At 45.0% G+C, this 18,103-nt stretch overlaps 1 protein-coding gene across 1 annotated transcript in view; it reads right to left on the reverse strand.

Moving 5' to 3' along the window:
- Positions 1 to 18,103, reverse strand: part of TNFRSF21 (TNF receptor superfamily member 21) — a 66,335-nt gene that overhangs the window by 20,902 nt on the left and 27,330 nt on the right. Inside the window, exon 4 of the mRNA XM_059178195.1 lies at positions 1,167 to 1,432. Within this exon, the coding sequence (XP_059034178.1) occupies positions 1,167 to 1,432 (266 nt within the window). The remainder of the gene's footprint in view (positions 1 to 1,166; positions 1,433 to 18,103) is intronic.

Here is an 18,103-nt window from a genome sequence, read left to right on the forward strand (position 1 = left end):
CCCAAACTTGTACTTAATGGATGGCCTTTCAGGGATGCATACCAGGTTAAGGAAAGGCTAAGAAAAACCAGTTATGTTGTGATCATAACTACCATTTAAAAAACACCTTCAGTGCATCAGGCATCCCACGTAACCTAATCTTAATTAGCCTATAAGGTTGGCTTACACATGAGAAAACGGAAGCAAAGAAAGTTAAGTAACTTGCCCTTGGTAAACTAGATCATCAGTGTCAGAGCCAGGATTCAAATCCAGTTCTGTCAGGTTCCAAAGCCAAAGCTAAGTGACCATTTACTTAAGTTACCCCTATTAGTAAATCCCCCTCCTGGGGCCGTCACTTCCCATGTGATGTGCAGAATGAACAAGCCTAAGAAGAAGGACCGATCAATCCTGTTACCCTCTGCTGTCAGCACCACCAGCATCCTCAGAAGGTAAGACTGAGTATCCCTAAATGACATCACAAGAAGTATCCTGGGGGCATTGGCCGGGGAGCAGGGGAGGGGGTGAGAATAGGAAAAAAGATAAAAATAAAAATCTTCCTTCTTAGATGTGTTCCAAGATGTGTTACGCAAAATGAGACTGTACATGAGATAACAAGATGCAGATCTGGCCATACAGTCTGATGCTTGAACGTACCCCAAACACGGTGATTCTCAACTTTGCACATCAGCATTATTTCGGGAACTTTTTCAAATGGTGATTTGTGGTCCTTCCCCTAGAGATTCTGATCTGACTAGTCTACAGTAGGGACCAAGTATCAGAATTTTCTTTTAAAGATTCTAGATGGGGGCGCCTGGCTGACTCAGCCAGTTAAGTGTCTACCTTCTGCTCAGGTCATGATCCCAGGGGAACTGGGATGGAACCCCACATCAGGAGAGTCTGCATCTCCCTCTCTCTCTCTACCCCTCCCATCAACTATGCACCCTCTCTCTCTCTCTCTCTCTTTTTCTCTCTCTCACTCCCTCAAATAAATAAGTAAAATCTTTAAACAAATCCCAGTTTAAAAAAATAAATAAAGTTCCTAGATGATTGTAATGGACAACCACTGAGAACCACAGCCCTCGAAGAGAAATGTATGTGAACCAAAAGACCTGATACCTGTATTTTTCCTTATTATGTATCAAGGAGTGAAAGGTTAGTTGGGAAGACCAACAACCCAGGTACAATACCTGGGCGGTATCTTCCATCAGTCCCCGAATCTTCTCCACCACGTCGTTACGCCGGTGCTGGCGTAGGGCGCTGATGAGCTGGGCAAGGCTGGCCTCGGGCCCCCGGATGGTCCAGTGCTGTAGGGCGGCATAGGCCCGCTCATGGTCAGCTGTGTACCCGTTGGAGAAAGCAGCCACTTCTCTCTCACTGGCGTTGCACAGAAACTGGTAGATGTCCTTCCACTGGCTTCCGACCTGGGCTGCGACGAGTTTCAGGATGTCAATCCCTAAACCAGAAAGAAAATAAAATTCAAGACAAATCCAGGCACGGGAGGGAAGGTCATTATATATAAAGCTATTCTGTTCTAATGGACTCAAAAAAGAAGCACGTTCTCCCATTGTTATTGGTCAAAGGGAACGGACTGCCTTCTCTAAGCACTCAGCATCCGAAGCCCCTCCTGGGGACTAACTGGGTTCCCTGCTGCAAAGTTCACTTCCTGAATGCAGAGTGAGAAGAAGGACTAATCCTGGAAAGACAATATACAGCCCCCGAAAAAGCTGCTTGGAAAGCCAAACCCGAACGAAATAATCAGTGATTCCTTTGTTACTGCTAAAAACAAGAGTAACCCCATAACCAAAAAAGTGGTGACTTCATGAAATTAAGGAAAAAGTAAACCACAAGTTAAAACTGACATGAAGTTGATCCAACATTGTCTAGTTACGTAAAGGGTCTTCAGATTCTAGCAATAACGTCCCTTACGTCAACCGACAGTAACCAGCCATTCCAGCCCCAGGGAGGCACTCCTGCAGGACTTCTGGCTCCTGGTGCTCCAATCCTATGCTCAACAAGCAACTTTCTGATCTATTATTCAGTCTCATAAGCTGACCTGTACAGTTATAATGGAGACAGTAACCCAAATGACAGTATAGTAACAATCATGAGAGTCTCCCGGGTTTTATGTTAAGGCATTGGCTCTTGGAACATCTTTATTAACGTTCCAAGTGCACAGAAAAGACATAACACCTAGAAAACTAGTGATTTGCCCAATATCACAAAGGGAGCTGGGTGGAAATGCAACCCAACCCACTGGGCAGTGTACTGTCATTCTGCCATCGAGAGCTGATTTTCTAGATATTTTCACCAACAACTTTTGGGAGCTCTTGTAACTGTCACTTGTAAACTGGGTCAGTGTGGGTCTGCAGTACTCAGATCTGAGGAGTGCAGTGTGCAATGCCAAATCCAATCCCGAAGCTGCAAGCTCAACAGGAACCCTTGGCACAGACCCTCTGTGAGGTATGGCTTTCCCTGAGCGGCACGCTGTAGTGTCCTCCTCTTCACAGCACCTTCTCTGGGCATTGGACACTGGCTTTGCCCAAACTGATACATGCGGTCATAGAGAACCTCACGGCATGGGATCTGGCAGTTTTTTGTTTTTTTTTTTAAGATTTTATTTATTTTTTTACAGACAGAGATCACAAGTAGGCAGAGAGACAGGCAGAGAGAGAAGAAGGGAAACAGGCTCCCAGCCAAGCAGAGAGCCCGATGCAGGACTCAATCCCAGGACCCTGGGATCATGACCTGAGCCTAAGGCAGAGGCCCCAACCCACTGAGCTACCCAGGTGCCCCGGGATCTGGCAGTTTACCAATTGACAGGGTGGGGGGCGTGGTGAGTCCTCTCAGCCAATACCACGTCTTTTAATGAAGCCATACCCACATGCCCAGATACCAGAGTTATAATAGTTAACAATGTCTTTAAAACACTAACAATTTAAAAAAAAAAAAAAGAGTCAAGTTTCCAAGTGAAGTGGGGGAATGGGGGAGAAAAGAGAATAAAGAAAAGCTTTCTTTTATAGAGAACTAAATTTTTCAATTAACTAGAGGGGAGCCAGGGGAGAACAATCTTTTTTTTGCTCCCATCAGTTGTTGGTGAAAATATCTAGAAAATCAGCTCTCGATTTTTGCCTAAGAAAAGAGCAAGGCTAATTTCAGAAGTTTCTTTGGAAATGGAGGACCTGGTGTTTCCTCAACATAAATCGTCACTCTGCGATGCCAACCTGTAAAGGTGGATGACCTCCAAGAGTGTATACACATCCTAAATCAACCACCCACAAATGGCTTTCAAAAACTAAGTTCCTAGGAGAAGGCTGCTTCCTTGTCAACTCTAAGAGTAGAATGCCACAGAGGGAAGCACTGGTACACTTTTCACATGATTTTCTCTGACAGTGTTAAATACACTTGAACTAGCTGCTTTTCAATTTTCAGGGCAATGTTTGGCCAGATACAGAGCTTTTGATTTCAAGTAACAGGCTCCTCTTAAAAAAAATAAAAATAAAAAAATAAAAATGCCATGTCTTACTTGAAACCCTTCAGGTAACGTTAAGGAGCAAAGTAGCAATTTGTGACTGATGTGGTAGGTTCTTCCAAATACCGAAAGGCATGTTAGTCCCTGAATCTTAATTTGGGTTAACTTGACGAAGGCCCACAGTGCCTTACATGAAAACATGACTGCATTTTCTTGTACATGGGACCTTTGCTTAAATCTTCATAATGCCAGTGATAGTGTGGCTTTGGGCAAACCACTAACTGTCATGTCCATTTCCTCATGTGTACAATGGACATACTCACTACAGTCCCTGGGGATGAGCTGATTAACATTTTCTATAGACTTGATTTATTTTTAGAAGTACCCCATCATTATAAATGTTCCATATACTGAACACTAAAACTTAAGACTAAATGCATTTCTGAGGCAAATACCCAGCCTTTATAGAGTAATTACAGAGTTTAAAAGGCTCAAACATAACAACAGATCCCTCTTCCAAAACCCAGTATTTATACTTTCTTTTCAGCCACAAAATAAAGAAAAAAGAGGAAAAAAGAAAAACACGAAGAATGGATACAATGAGATCTTCCATCAACCAACACTGACTGGAAGCTAAATATAAGGCCCACAAATCAGGTCTCATCTTATTTTTTTACTATGAAAACACGGAGTCAATGCGCAGAAACTGCCCCCGGGGCCGGCAGTGTTGTTCTCCACACCCCCTCTCATGGCACAGTTGATAAATCCAAAGGTGGCAGAGAGAACGGCTAGAGACAGCAGCCTTCTGGCACGGCTCAGGGTCCCAACAACGCAGCAGGGGAGGAGCCCCTGAGTGTGCTGTTCCTTGTCCCCACCCACCAAAGGGGAATGAAAAGCTTGCAAGGTATTTCAAGAATATTTGTTGAGCAGTCACTGCAGGTTACTGGGTTTGCTGGACTAATAACCTTTACAAAATTCTAATACAGAAATAATTTATCCCCAAGAAAATGAAGTAATGCCAATGAAACAAAATTTGTTGGGCTCTGAAAGTGTTCTTTGTTCAGAAAAAAAGTTTTAGGCAAAACTAAAGAATACAACTACAGAGAAAAGCAGGAAGATAATTAAACCAAATTAACATAGTAACCTGGGGGCTGGGGGTGGGAGGCGGAGGTTACTGGGTAAAGAAACAGAAGGGACTTCAAAGGGGGTCACAAGGTTCTATTTGCTAAACTGGATGCTGGGGAAATGGGTCTTCCTTTTATCTTATTACTTTATGATTGGTTCAAGGTCAGCTAGCTAGTTAATGGTATCTCTGTTAGTGGTACATGTAGTGTAGTGAGGAGCTTTATTACGCTGGAATTATAAACGCACTTAGGGTTGGATATGGTGTGTTGTATGCTGCTTCCTCCTGGCCTGTTATTACTGACCAAGCAGATGTTGGGAAAGTTTTCCCTGGGGCTAAAAAGTTTATTTCTTTTCTTTAAAATTACAGCATGGTACCCTTAGGGGGGAAAAAGAGAGGTCAAACTTTTTCTGTAAAGGGCAACAGTAAACGTATTAGGTTTTGAGGACAGGGAGGTCTCTTGCAATTCCTCCTGCAATATGAGATGGTTCACCAAGATGATAGTTCACCAACCCCTGAAACTTTCAACTTGAAGGGACCATCGCTAAATTATCAAATGGCATAAAGATTTAGAAAAGCATTGTGTTAAAAAAAAAAAAAAAAACCCTTACACACACACACACAAGATAATGCAAGCTCTCGCCCCAATTATGACTGTGACATGAGGGTGAGGGAAATGGAGACCAACTCTCTGACTGCCAGAGTGTCCCCATCACCTGCCCCATGAGAGTTCCAAGTTTTCATCCAGACTGGAGACAGATGTGTTGAATCCCTCTGACTACTTTAGCTGAAAATGAAGCCAAATATCTTTTTTCTTAGGTTAAAAAAAACACATCCCTCACCCCACCGAAATGCAGACAGGGGTGTGTAGCTTAACTTTGCTTTTCCTGTGATGTCAGGTCCTAGAGCTCCGAGAAGGAGTCAAGCAAGCCCTCATTCACGAGACGCTATTCTCACCAGGAGCTGCATGCAAGAAGGTGGCCCTGGCCCCAGGATTGAGCTTTCGAATTGTAAGGTGCTGGTCGTGGAAAGATCATGAACTTGGCCATCACAAGATAGGGTTTCAAATACCATGACCTGTTAGTCATGACCTCTAAAGTTTCGGCATCCACATCGATAAAAGAACATCACCACCTGTCGTCGCATAGGGTAGGAAAGGTGATTTATGGGATCAGTTAGTAAAACCGGTAAGTCAAGAGCCTGAGTACACACCGCTTTCACTTCCTCCATCCCCTCCATCTCTGCACAGACAAGTCATCAGGGCGATGGACCTAAAAGGTGGGAGGAGTTTTGCAGAGACTTGGGTTTCAGCGCCAGGACGGTAGGTATGAATGATCAAGGCAAAAGCCACAATCCTAGCTTCCTGCGCTTTCTGGAACCTCACCAGTACATGTCAAAAGTACCACCACACAGAAGGGCTCCATTCAGAGAAAGGCAAAAGTCCAAGAAAAAGACATGCAGGGTGTCCCATCAGTACTCACTGCTGACACTGCCCAGACCCCCATCAGAGAACATAAGAACAGAGGCATGAAGTCATCGACCAGGCTATTGTGGATGAAACGGCATTTTTCTTGTGCATTCTAAAATCCTGAATTAGATAGCATCTGGGTAACAACATTAACTTGAGTCTCTCTTTTTTTAAGCTCCATGTCAGCTCCAGTATACAAAAAAAAAAAAAAAAAAAAAGAGTTCCACATCTTTTCATAAAAACCTGAATTGACCTTTATCATCAGAAAGGATATTAAAGCTCTTTCCTTTTAGAGATAAATATCCAAAATCTTAAGGAGTGCCTTCCTTAAGAATCCACATTAAAGCCTCACTGGATGAGGGACGAAGGCCAGGGATGACAGAGCCAGAGGAAACAAAGAAAGACTGTCTGTAACACACAACACAGCACCCAGTCCATACTCCACCCAGCTTCACACAGAACGAGTGCATGGGAGAGTGAGGAGGTTATAAACTCTGTGATGGTCCCAAATTCTCATCATTTAAAAGACTCGAACATTTCCCATGGCATCTCCTATACTTGAAATGTAACATTGGTTCTCATTATTCTTCTAGAAAGAGAGATAGGCAAATAATGAGAAAATTCCCATCGAGGCAATTAATACACAACCTCCTCCCAGGACAGCTGACGCCACAGTCACCCCCATGCTGGTTTCTGTACACACAGCAGTCTCCTGTGAGGTCCACAAACAACAGGAGACCATGATCTCAAGATTCCCGCCCCTCTATCATCTCCCTAATTCCTGCCCCTTGGACATTGCTGTTAATCAGCACACGCTGGGGCCTCAGGCTTTTAAGCTGCAGTTACAGGGCAGCGCATTCAAAGTACATACACAGCAACAAATGTCAAGTTCGAAATCTGAATACAAGTGTGGCTTTAGCCTTCCTAGAATTGATATTCTTCCCAATACAATGGCAATGTCCTCATTGATGACTTTTTTGACCACCCTCTGCCCAATCCCCATGTTGACTTTGACTACCATTATCTCCAGCACCTAGCACATACTAGGAATAGGATGGATGGATGGATGCATGGATGGATGAATCCCTTTTTTGTTAGCTTCCCCTCTTTCCTGATCCCCTAACCACCTTTTATCATCTCATTAATCTTTATAACTGCAGCCATTGAGAAGCTGGGGGGGCCACAGGCTAACACTCCCTTGTCGTGAAGCCATGCCAGATCTCATGTGGTCCCTGATGGGTGGAAGCTGGGCTTCCTGGCACAGGAACCAGTTCTTATGCAAGAGTCTCTCCCCTGGCGGTGCCCTCTCCCCCATCAGGGTGGCCCACCACATCCATGTCAGGCGCCAGAGGAAAAGTCTTCCAGATTCTGCCCCTGCAGAGAGGAGCTGTCTAGACCAAGATCTGTCTGGCCAGATTACACAATAAGTGCTTCTAAGAGCAACAAACCCGAAACATGCACATGTGTTTTGTAATAACTAGTATATCATAGGATGATTTAAAAATGGGCTACCAACAGGGATCACTCCCAATGCATCACACAGGAAACTGCTTTATCAGTGCTTGGGAGCTCAGAATGCCCCAAGTTAAAAATAGTCTGCCTCGTTGAAGTACAAATGTTAGAGGAATTGCTTAGACTTTATTTTAACCCAAAAGTTGACTTCTGAAGCTGAATTAATCACTATCTTATTGAAGGTTCAATGGGCAATCATAATAAGCTCAGATGAAGTCCAGAAGCTACTAAAACCACAGTGCAAAGATCTCATAAAGCTAATGATGCATTGTTTACCGAACTACCGATACAAGTTCTATCAAAACTATATATAATTTTCCGGATGGAAAAAACAGATATCACTGAGGCCGTGAGGAAAATCAATAACCTTTTATTTCATCCCATGGAAGAAAACAAGAAGAACAAGGTCGAAAATGGCTCCTATCTCCTGGTCTTAGTCTATGTCTGAAGCTGTTCATTTATTTATCTAACAAAAATGTACAGAGCAGCGACCACACCGACACTATTCTAGGCTCCGGGGGCATGGCGGGACATACAACAAAACCAAAGCCTTTCCTTGTCCTGGGGGACACGGGAAGTAATAAAATACTCAGTGATAGAGAGTGAGGCATGCTAAAGGGAAAAACAGATCAGAGACCAGGGATGGGAAGGCAGGACTGACGTTTTAGAATTGGGGCCTCCTCCCTCAGAGCTAAAAGGAGGCCTGGCTGAAGTAACATTTAAATTAAAAAACATTTAAATCATGCTGAAGTAAGACAGCATGTCACGCAAGAATGTGAGACAATGGACTCCTAGGCAGAGGGAACAGCGGGTCTGGGGAAGGAAGGGCGTTGGCATGCACAAGGAGGAGTAGGGAGGCTGGTGTGGCGGAAGCCAGTGGGCAAGGGGGAGGGTGACGGGGTCACAGGCTGAGAGACAAATGGGAGTATGGATTGTTCTGGGTCTTCAGGCTGCTACTCCGGGTGCAACAAAAAGTCACTGGAGACTTTTAAACAAAGTCTCAATGTCTCAGTTTTGAAGGACATCATTTGACTTCCATGTGGACAGGATCATTCTGGATGCTGTGTCAGGAAGACATGGAAAGTGCCCGGGCAGAGGAGGAGCCCACAGACATCCTCCAAGGGAGGGGACTGACTTCATTTGGGGCAGAGGGGCCACAGTGGAAATGATAGGAAATGGTCAACTTCTGCATATATTTTGAAGGAAGAGCTGATGGGATTTGCTACCGGGTTTGCTAACTATGGGGTGTGAAAGAAAGGGAAGGAGGCTCTCTCTAACGTTCTGGCCTGAGGAACTGGAAGGCTGGAGGGGCCTCTTTCTGCAACGGGTGACTGACGTGGGAGTGTTGTTTGGAATTTGGTTTAGACATCTTAGCTGTCAAGCATCTAGACATCCGGGTTGGTCACACAAGTGAGAGGATATTTGCATGTTGCATCCAGATACGAGAACCAGGTTGGATCTATGCACTTGGGAATAAGGAGCAGATGGACGGTCTTTAAAGGTCTGGGTCACCACAGGAAGGAGAATGTGCAGGCAGAAAAGAGGTGCAAGTCCTCAGCCCTGGGGCCATCCACTGCTTACAGGTCCTGTGAAAGAGAAGGAGGCAGCCAAGGAGATGGAGAAGGAGTAGCCAGAGAGGTGGGAGGACCCCAGAGAACAGTGTCCTGGAGGCCAGGGGAAGGAAGTGTTCTGGGCAGAAGGGAATCAAGTGTGTTGAATGCTGGCGACAGGCCAAGCACAGGAAACTAAACTAACAGTTCAGTTACAATCATGTTGTCAGACTCTATAGAAAAGATGCAACATCGTGGCTAAGATCCTGCCATATTTCACGGATTCTAAGACATCTGAATGCGTATTTGAATCAATGCCTTTTCATAGCTTGGTCACAGTGGGTTTTCTTCCTTAGTGGAATATAAAAAAAATGGTATGTCACCATCAGTGGTGTCTTAGATCTGATAAAACATAGTAAAAGTCACTATTTTTTTAACATATAAACTTGAACCCAACTACGTTTTAAAAGTCGACATAACATCAACACACTTAATGTGTCAAATTCGGTGCACAGCCTTTGATGTTAACAACCAGTTATTCGTGAAGAACGAGCAACAGAAATCTAGAAATTCCTCCTCCTCGGCAAAAACTGCTTACATAACACCTGATCAGGCTGATTCAAGGGCACTCATTTTTAAGAATTTTTTTTGTTTCTATTTGTATTTTAGTCCTCTGTGGGGAAAACGCTAATTTGTCTTTCAATACCCCAAAGAGCTTAAATTTAAAAGCTGCTAGTTAGGTAAATTACAAAATAAAATACGCATTTAAAATTTAAATACCTTCTCCATAAAGCCTAGAGGAAGACGTTATCAGTGGGCCAACCTGGGGGGGTTGGGGTGGACAGCAGGCTGTGACACCACAGGGCAAATGCCCCTCTCTGGCCACTTTGTGCACGAGATGATGCTTTTTAGGCTACAGTGATAAGAGGAGCTTTTCCCCTGCAACAGTTCTGTCCACTGTATAACTGACAGACATCCTCAGAGGTTAAACAGAAAGGTGCTGTCTGCCGGAAGTGGCATCACTGGACACAAAGATGGAAAAGGCAGTGGGGTGAGGGGTTCATGGGGAAAAAAGCCGCTTCCAGCCGCTGGAAAATCACTGTGGGAGGGTAGCCCCTAGGGAGGGGGCAAAGGACACGGTGGCCTCTTCAGTGAGACATTGTACTCCCTTCAGCCCAGCTTCCTGGTGTTTCCACTTCAAGTTCTCATGGGAAATGTGGGCCAACAGTAAGGTGACGTCTGGAATTTTTGACAAGGTGGCTTCAGGCAAAAAAAGGAAGGTTTCTCTGCTTGCAGCTGTCTGCTATCTGAGGCTGGGAAAACCCAAGTTCAACAGATGCGACCTCTGATTAGCAAAGCACCTCTGACTTACTGGTCACAGCCTTTATTTATTACAAGAACCCTCGGAGCCATAAGCCCATTGGGTATCTGGCTTTCGAATTTTCTCCTTTCAAGCAATCGAAGAAAAAACCGAAAAGCAGGAAATCAGTGTGACTTCTACAAAGGACAACTCTTGACTGATGACAATTTTGTAGTTGGTTTCCTTCAGAACAAGCTGGGCTTTGCTAAAGGCAATAACGTTTTCTTAATGCCGTGTGATTAAAAATAAAAAAATCAGCCATAGAAACCTAGCCATTTCCAGCCTCAGGTGATTCATGGGAAATCCAGACTGTAAGAATCACGGGGCAGTATCTAGAGTCAGACTGGCGTCCAAGTTTAAAACCTGGCTTTGCCACTTCCTAGCTGCGTGACCTGGAGCAAGTTACTCCCTCCACCTCAGTTTCCCCTTCTGCAAAATGGTAATGATAGTGGCCTACCTCCCAGAGTTATGGAAATTAGGTTAATATTTAGAAAATACCTGGAGCAGGATATGGCGCTCAGTCAGCGTGAGATAAGTCTTTGTTGAAGAAAAGTAAACAAGATTTAATGGCAGCAAGAGAGAGACCTTTCTTATAAGGTTAGAAAAATAGATTTCATAATCACAGTGTAAGAGGTCATCTTTGCATCCCAGAATCACTTCATGATCTTGCCTATGTCAATACTAAGAGACACCCCAAAGGGTCACTTTAGGGGGAAAAAAAAGGGAGTGGAGAAGTACTTATTATCCAATTCCTAACACACTTCATTTGTTCTTCTCTGAATGCTGCATAGAGAAGTTTTCATAATTCAGTTGAAATGTTTTAAGTCATTCCTGAAACCTGATGGAAGAGAATATTGATCCTGTTCAAATGGGGCATATGAGGCAGAGCTTCTGGTTACTGGACATCTGTCCCCTAACCAGTCACTGAAACTTTGGGGAAAAACTCGTGCCAGAAACGCCATCCCTATGAGACTGCCTCCCTGGAAAGAGGAGGAAGGCTGCAGAGCTGGGAATCCAAGAAAAGGGTTTCCTTCACAACCCCCATAAAAACCAATTCTCCTGCACCTGACCCATCCTAAAGGAGGAACCACAGGTTGGGAAGGAAGGAAACACATTTCCTAAACCTATCATTGGAATTCCTAAGGACCAGAACCAAGAATGCTGTTCTTGAGTAAAACCTAAATACAATGCAGATGAGAAGGGATAGGTTTTGCTTGTTTGCTAGGTAATGTGGGACAATGTCACATATAGCTCTGCTTGAGCAGTGGCTTGTGGATCGGGGAAAAGATGGAAGAAACAAAAGATATATTACCAGAAATTCTCCGGATCTAAAAGGTAGCACGCGCCAAGGACTACGTCCTGAACTTTACACAAGCAAATTACTCCCGGTTCTGAAGCAGCACTGTTTCCCCCAAAGAACAGTCTTTACAACCAGATTGGGATACTCATCTTATACAAATAAAGTTATGCAACCAACTTATGCAAATACGAGGTTTAACCCCCAAGCCAGCTAGTCCACACTTGAACTTCATCTTGGGGTTTCAAGCCTGAGATATGGAAGCAGTTTGGCTGTGGACTGTGTTTAACTTCACCATTCAGTTTTTGCAACACTGAAGGATAGGACTTCAGAACGGAAGATGTTAGAGATAAATGAATCCAAGTCCTTCGTCACTCCAGTGAGCACCACCAGGCCCCACAAGCTCCATCCCTTTCCACAGCTTCCCTCTCCGTCAACGGTGGCTCACTGCACCTGTCCCCCGGGGCATAGGGTGCTCGCCACCCTCAATGGCCCCAGGCCACACTATCACCTCAGCAGTGCTCCTCACACCATGAGGGCAGGCTGGGTGAGCAAAAGCCTTTTGTCTCACCCTCAAGAATGCTGAGAACCAGATGCCATGTGCCACACTGTCAGTTCCCTTCAAGCTCTTCTTGTGCTGCTCAGTCAGGCCTTGAGGTGTATTATGGCCAACGTTCTTAGTATAGATGTTTTCTCCAAAGCCATTTTTCCCGGCCCCTATGACTCACTAAGTCTCACACTTAACGGAGTTCTACTTGTGTTGAACATCAGATACAACTGTGTCTTACCCTGACATCAGCTCTGCATAAATGCTTAGTACAGCTCAACTTCCTGACTATCCTCTGAGGAAAGGGAGAAAGGAAAAAAAAAGCCGAGCTGGCAGCTTGATCAATATTACAGATGATCTCATTTGATATTTAGAAACAACCCCATGAGACGGGAGTTCTGTCCACATTCCAGATAGAAAAACTGAGGAGAGGATCAGTAGCTTGGCATAGTTGCCTAGTGAGGGCCGAGGGTCAAAATCGGAGAGTCCAACCCATCAGCCCTCATCCCTCACAGCACCATGCTACCTCCCCAGGCAAAGCACCGCGTTACCAACCCCATCTTTCCTGAGTTTTGGTTGCTTCTTTGAACATACATCTTTTGAATATGTCTTTCGCCAACTCCTACTTCCCTTCATGGCATCATAGAAAAGGAGAAAATGGAAATAATGGACAAATGAGTTACAACAATATATTTGCAATAGTCTAGGCTTCAAATGTCTGCCCACACCACACCCCTCCTCCTCCAAACACTGGAGGGACACAAGTCAGCAGCGCTGTTGCACACTCGTTAACCAGCTCGGAATTCAAGGCCAACTGCCTGAGTGCCAGTCCTGGCTCATGATGGACTTGAGGTATGATCTTTGTCAGGTCATGCAACCCTTTTGTGCCTTCTACATTCTTAATATGTAAAATGGGCATGATCCTGACATTAGAAGGTTGTTCTAGGAATTAAATAAGAAACTACCTATAACCACAGAATAGTGCCTGGCACACACTAAGCATTCAATAACCATGAAGTATTATTTCTCCCTCTTCCCCCAAACCAGTGTGTCAATAATAAGGCTTTACACAGATTCCCTTGGAGCAATTTCCTTAGAGAGCAATTCTGGACAAGTAAAACTTGAGTTCAAGTCAGAGAATGTCAAGAGCAACCAGGAAGGTGCTCAAGTGCCTAAAAGACCGGCTAAGAGGGTGTAAAGAAAGGATAAATGAAGTGGGGGATGATTCTGCCTCTTCAAGGTCAAGGTGGGAATGTTCCACATAGACTTGAAGAGCTTTAAGCATTTCTTTACTTTCACCTGTAGCCCAGATCTAATTCATCTCCAGCCATCAGCTTCTTCACTTCTCCAAGTCTGAAATTACCCAATTAAGATGATTAATTAAGCTAAACATCACCACCACCTCCAGCCCCCACTGAATGACCACCTAGGGGCCATTAGCATTCCCATGAAGGCAATCCAGGGAGAAACAAGCCAGAAGATGTCCCCCTCCGAAACATGCCTTCATCTTTCTCTCCCTCATTCACTCCTGAGTCCCTGAGGCCAAACGGCTAACTAAGTTCTCAGGTCCCACAGCCACAGCCTTCAGTAGCCTCACAAGCAAACAGCCTCTCCATTTTGTCATTCAAGAAACTGGAGAAAATGCTTTCAAACCACAACAGCCTTTGTACTGGGCAGAACCCTATAGTCCTCTGAGCAGAGAGGCAACATGGAAAATATAAAAATCACCGTCCCAGGAGTTAAATTATGGCCACATAACCCTGGGCAAGGCACTGTTCTTCCCTGAGATTCAGGTACAAGTGTACCCTCCTTGTGACCAGTGCAAAGCTATTCTCGGGAACTCTGCTGTGGCTGGGGTTTCCTGGCCCATAGGAGACCACCAAGGTCTCCCTCTGCCTAAAAATTCAGAAATGCACGAGAGCCCTGGACACAGCTTCTCCACTGCAATGGAGGTGACACAGTTGAAGAAACTGAAAGACCCAGAAGTAGTTTTCTAACCGCTGCTTAGTCTCTACCATGCTACCAAAATGTCTCACACTCTCCCTGAAAGCTCGCACTGTTAACTGCACATTCTCTTGGGCCTCCCCAATTGTGCGTCCTGGCTTAAGTGGAAATTTTCGCTGCCCCGACCTTACTCTCGTGCAAGCAGGAAGGCAAGCTCTCCAATGCGGCAGTGAGCACACAGGCCTATCTTCGGCATCGGGCGTTGGTGTGGGGCTAAACCTGGCCTCTTATCTCTGCCCTGCAGTCCCTGCACTCTACTCCCCGGCACCCGCAGGATCAGTCAGGGAAGTGTTTCCCTGGACAGACTTCGATGGGACGGCAGTGCACTCAGTCACAGCAAAATGGCCACATAGATCAAAATCAGGCGACCCTGTGGTGAAGGGTTCAAGTTCTTTTATTTTACAAACAAAGTTGAGAATCAAACAGAGCTAGTCTTCTGCTGGGAATCATGCAGCATTTGAGAAGAACCAGATCTGGACTTCAGGTCTCACAGGCCAATGTCATTTCTGCTGCCACGGCTCCTCCTGTGGGCTGCAGTCCAGACTCGAGAGAACTAGCCCATGGCTCCACTCAGCCAGCTCATCCTTAAAGGATGGCATCTGGTGAATGGATAAAGAAGATGTGGTATATAGATATATACACAATGGAATACTATGCAGCCATCAATAGAAATGAAATCTTGCCATTTGCGACGACATAGATGGAATAGAGGGTATCATGCTTAGCGAAATAAGTCAATCAGAGAAAGACAATTATCATATGATCTCTCTGATATGAAGAAATGGTGATGCAACATGGGGGTTTTGTGGGGGTAGGAAAAGAATAAATGAAACAAGATGGGATCGGGAGGGAGACAAACCATAAGAGACTCTTAATGTCACAAAGCAAACTGAGGGGGGCGTGGGGAGAGGTGGAGTTGGGAGAGGAGGATGGGGTTATGGACATTGAGGAGGGTATGTGCTATGGTGAGTGCTGTGAAGTGTGTAAACCTGGCGATTCACAGACCTGTACCCCTGGGGCCAATAATACATTATATGTTTATATAAAAAATTCAAAAAAAAAAAAAAGGATGGCATCTGGGATGTCCTGACCCTATGTGGCAATCAGCATGCCTCCCTTCCAACTCTCCTCCACAGCACTAGTCAGTCACTGAACCAGGATATTCACAAGCCATTCACTCTCTTGGTTTCTCTTTGAGGACAACAGGTGTGCGCTGGAGTCTACAGCGGGTTGCATCTGTCTCCTGCCCCTCTCTCCACTCTCTCCACTCAAAGTCTATCGGTTCCCTGAGCAAGCAGATGAAGGGGGGGGCAGACCACTCCCCAAACGACTCTTTCTCTCTCCACGGCTCTGGTGTGCCTGAGAGACATGTTGTAGCAAGTGCATGGTACCTCTGTGGGTGGCAGACCCGTGAGGTAAGACCGAGATGTCCTGGTAAAAACTAGTCTTTTTTCAGAAGGGCACGAAGGAGAAATGGAGCTATTTTTAAGCAAAATACAGGATAACTGCCGCGTTTTCCTCACTCCCACCTGTATCTCATGGTCCTGTTTTGTAACTCATCCCTTCAGCGGTCTGCAGACTGGGTAACAGTCTAATAGAAATATATTAAATAATTAAATAAATAAATAATATTAATATTAATTAATATAAATATACAAAGGAACACTTATGGCTAGAACTCAAGAAGCTCTCCAGGACGAACTAGTCTGCTTCCTTAAGTACAGCTGCGCTCATGATAAAGGCAAATACTTCAGCCTTTTTCACGGTCATCCTTTCTGGGGGTGAATCAGGAAACCAACGGAGAGATTACCGGAGGGGACAGTGGGGCTCATGAGTCGTCTCTACCATCATCAACCGCCCTCATCACAACTACTACTTGCAGACAATTGGCCCCACTGCCGGCAACGTACTGCGCGCTGGGCACACACTCAGTTCACTCTCACAACAAACCAGGCACTATTACGACTCCCATTTTACCCATAAGGAAAATGAGGCACAGGGAGTTAACTAATGGGACCTGGATCACGTAGCTAGTAAGTGGAACCAGATTCCAGAGTCTTTGCTCTTCAGCGCTTATGGTAACACCTTTTTTTCCCAACCTTCTAAACAGAGGCCCAGAGAAGTATAAGGTTTTCACTGAAAGGAACAGGGAATGGAAAATCCAGAATTTGAGAACCGAGCCAGCTTTATTGCTGTCGTTTCTAGTTCGTGAGACTGCTTTCCCTCCCAGGCCCCCTTATCTCTCGCCTCAGACCCAACCACAGGACTCTCTGCACTCTCCCCACCAGACCAAGCCCTCTGGTTGGTATAAGTAGAAAGTACACAAGCACGGAAGCATTCGCAAATTAGCAGTTTTCTCCCTCCTCACATCTCCCAGCTCCCCAGTGTCCACGGTCAAAGTTTCCACTTTGAAGAAGCGAATCAGATGGAGGAATACCAGAATTTTTTTGCATATTTTAAAGCACAGCTATCATGGAAGCCTCCTTTAGCTCTGAATACTAATTCTTGGTATCTGTGGCAATCTTGTATCAAGAACCCACCTTCAGATCTTTATGTTAAATCCCTAATACCAAATATTATCACAACTCAAAAGGAAAAAATCCAATAGTTCAATGGGTTGAAAACCAACCAACCTTGAAAAGGATTAAGTGGATTAATTAGCTCATGGGCAGAACTTTCTATGATGGAAATGTTTTCTATCTGTCCTGTCCAATACGGTCATTACTAGCCACATGCAGCCATCGAGCCTTTGAACTGGAGCAGGGACAACTGAGGTATTGAATTTTTTTTATTTTCATTCATTTCACCTTTAAATTACACAGGGCAGGTGGCTCCCATATGGGCCAGCTGGGCTCTAGACCACCCTTCCCAGGACCCTGTGCTACTAACCAGGCATGGGGTCACACAGTAAAACCCAGTTGCCTGCTTTCTAAGGACTTCAAAGCAATGTGGGGAGACAAACCACATACACACACACAAGTCAGCAGTGACATTAAGAGCTACGGGAATTACAAAACAGCATCTTAGAATCTAGTTCTACAGAAAGAGCCCTTTACCCTTTGGTTACTGGGTTTACAAAACAGTCAACTACAGAAAGAACGTTGTCAGCTCCTTGTACTATGGCTTTTGCGGTCCTTATATGTCCCGTACTTAAAGTAGCTACACCCGAAGGGTCACTGCCCCTGCCAAAGGCTTCCTATCTCCCCAAGACACGGGAGGAAGAATGCGCTAATCAGGAGCTAAGCTCAGTGCCAACGAGATAAATCCAATTCCTGTTTCTCTCATTTTATTTTCTCTTCATAGCCTTAAGTATGAGAGAAAAATAAAAAATGATCAGGGAGAAATACTGTCCATCTCTTGCTCCTTTGGTCACTTGGCAGGGCCCTCCTCACTGGATATGTTCTTCTCATCGGCACGAGCATTTTCAGCAGGATTTCTACTCCTCAACCTGTCTTTCAAACTTGCCCTCTGAAGCCCTAGGCCAACCGGTTGGCCGGGAAGCCAACTTCAACCTTCTGCAAATAGTGGAAGAGAACAGGGAATAAAGGAAGGAAGAAGAGAGACAGATAGGAAAGGGAGAGAGAGGAGGGAAAAGGGAAGGAAAGGAAAATAGAAACGGCCCATAAAGGAGCAGTGAAGACAGCGCAGAAGTTGATGGCCATCCTCAGGATCCCTGTTCTCAAGGGGGCCTGGACCACAGTTCTATATCTTCTGTGGTTACCAGGAAGCGAATGGCATGACTATTTCGAGATCGTTTGAGCTTCTTGCATTGCAACATATGGCCGGTTAAGTAC

This window comes from Mustela lutreola, chromosome 6 (genome assembly GCF_030435805.1).
Source record: "Mustela lutreola isolate mMusLut2 chromosome 6, mMusLut2.pri, whole genome shotgun sequence".
In the NCBI taxonomy this organism is placed as follows: Eukaryota; Metazoa; Chordata; class Mammalia; order Carnivora; family Mustelidae; genus Mustela; species Mustela lutreola.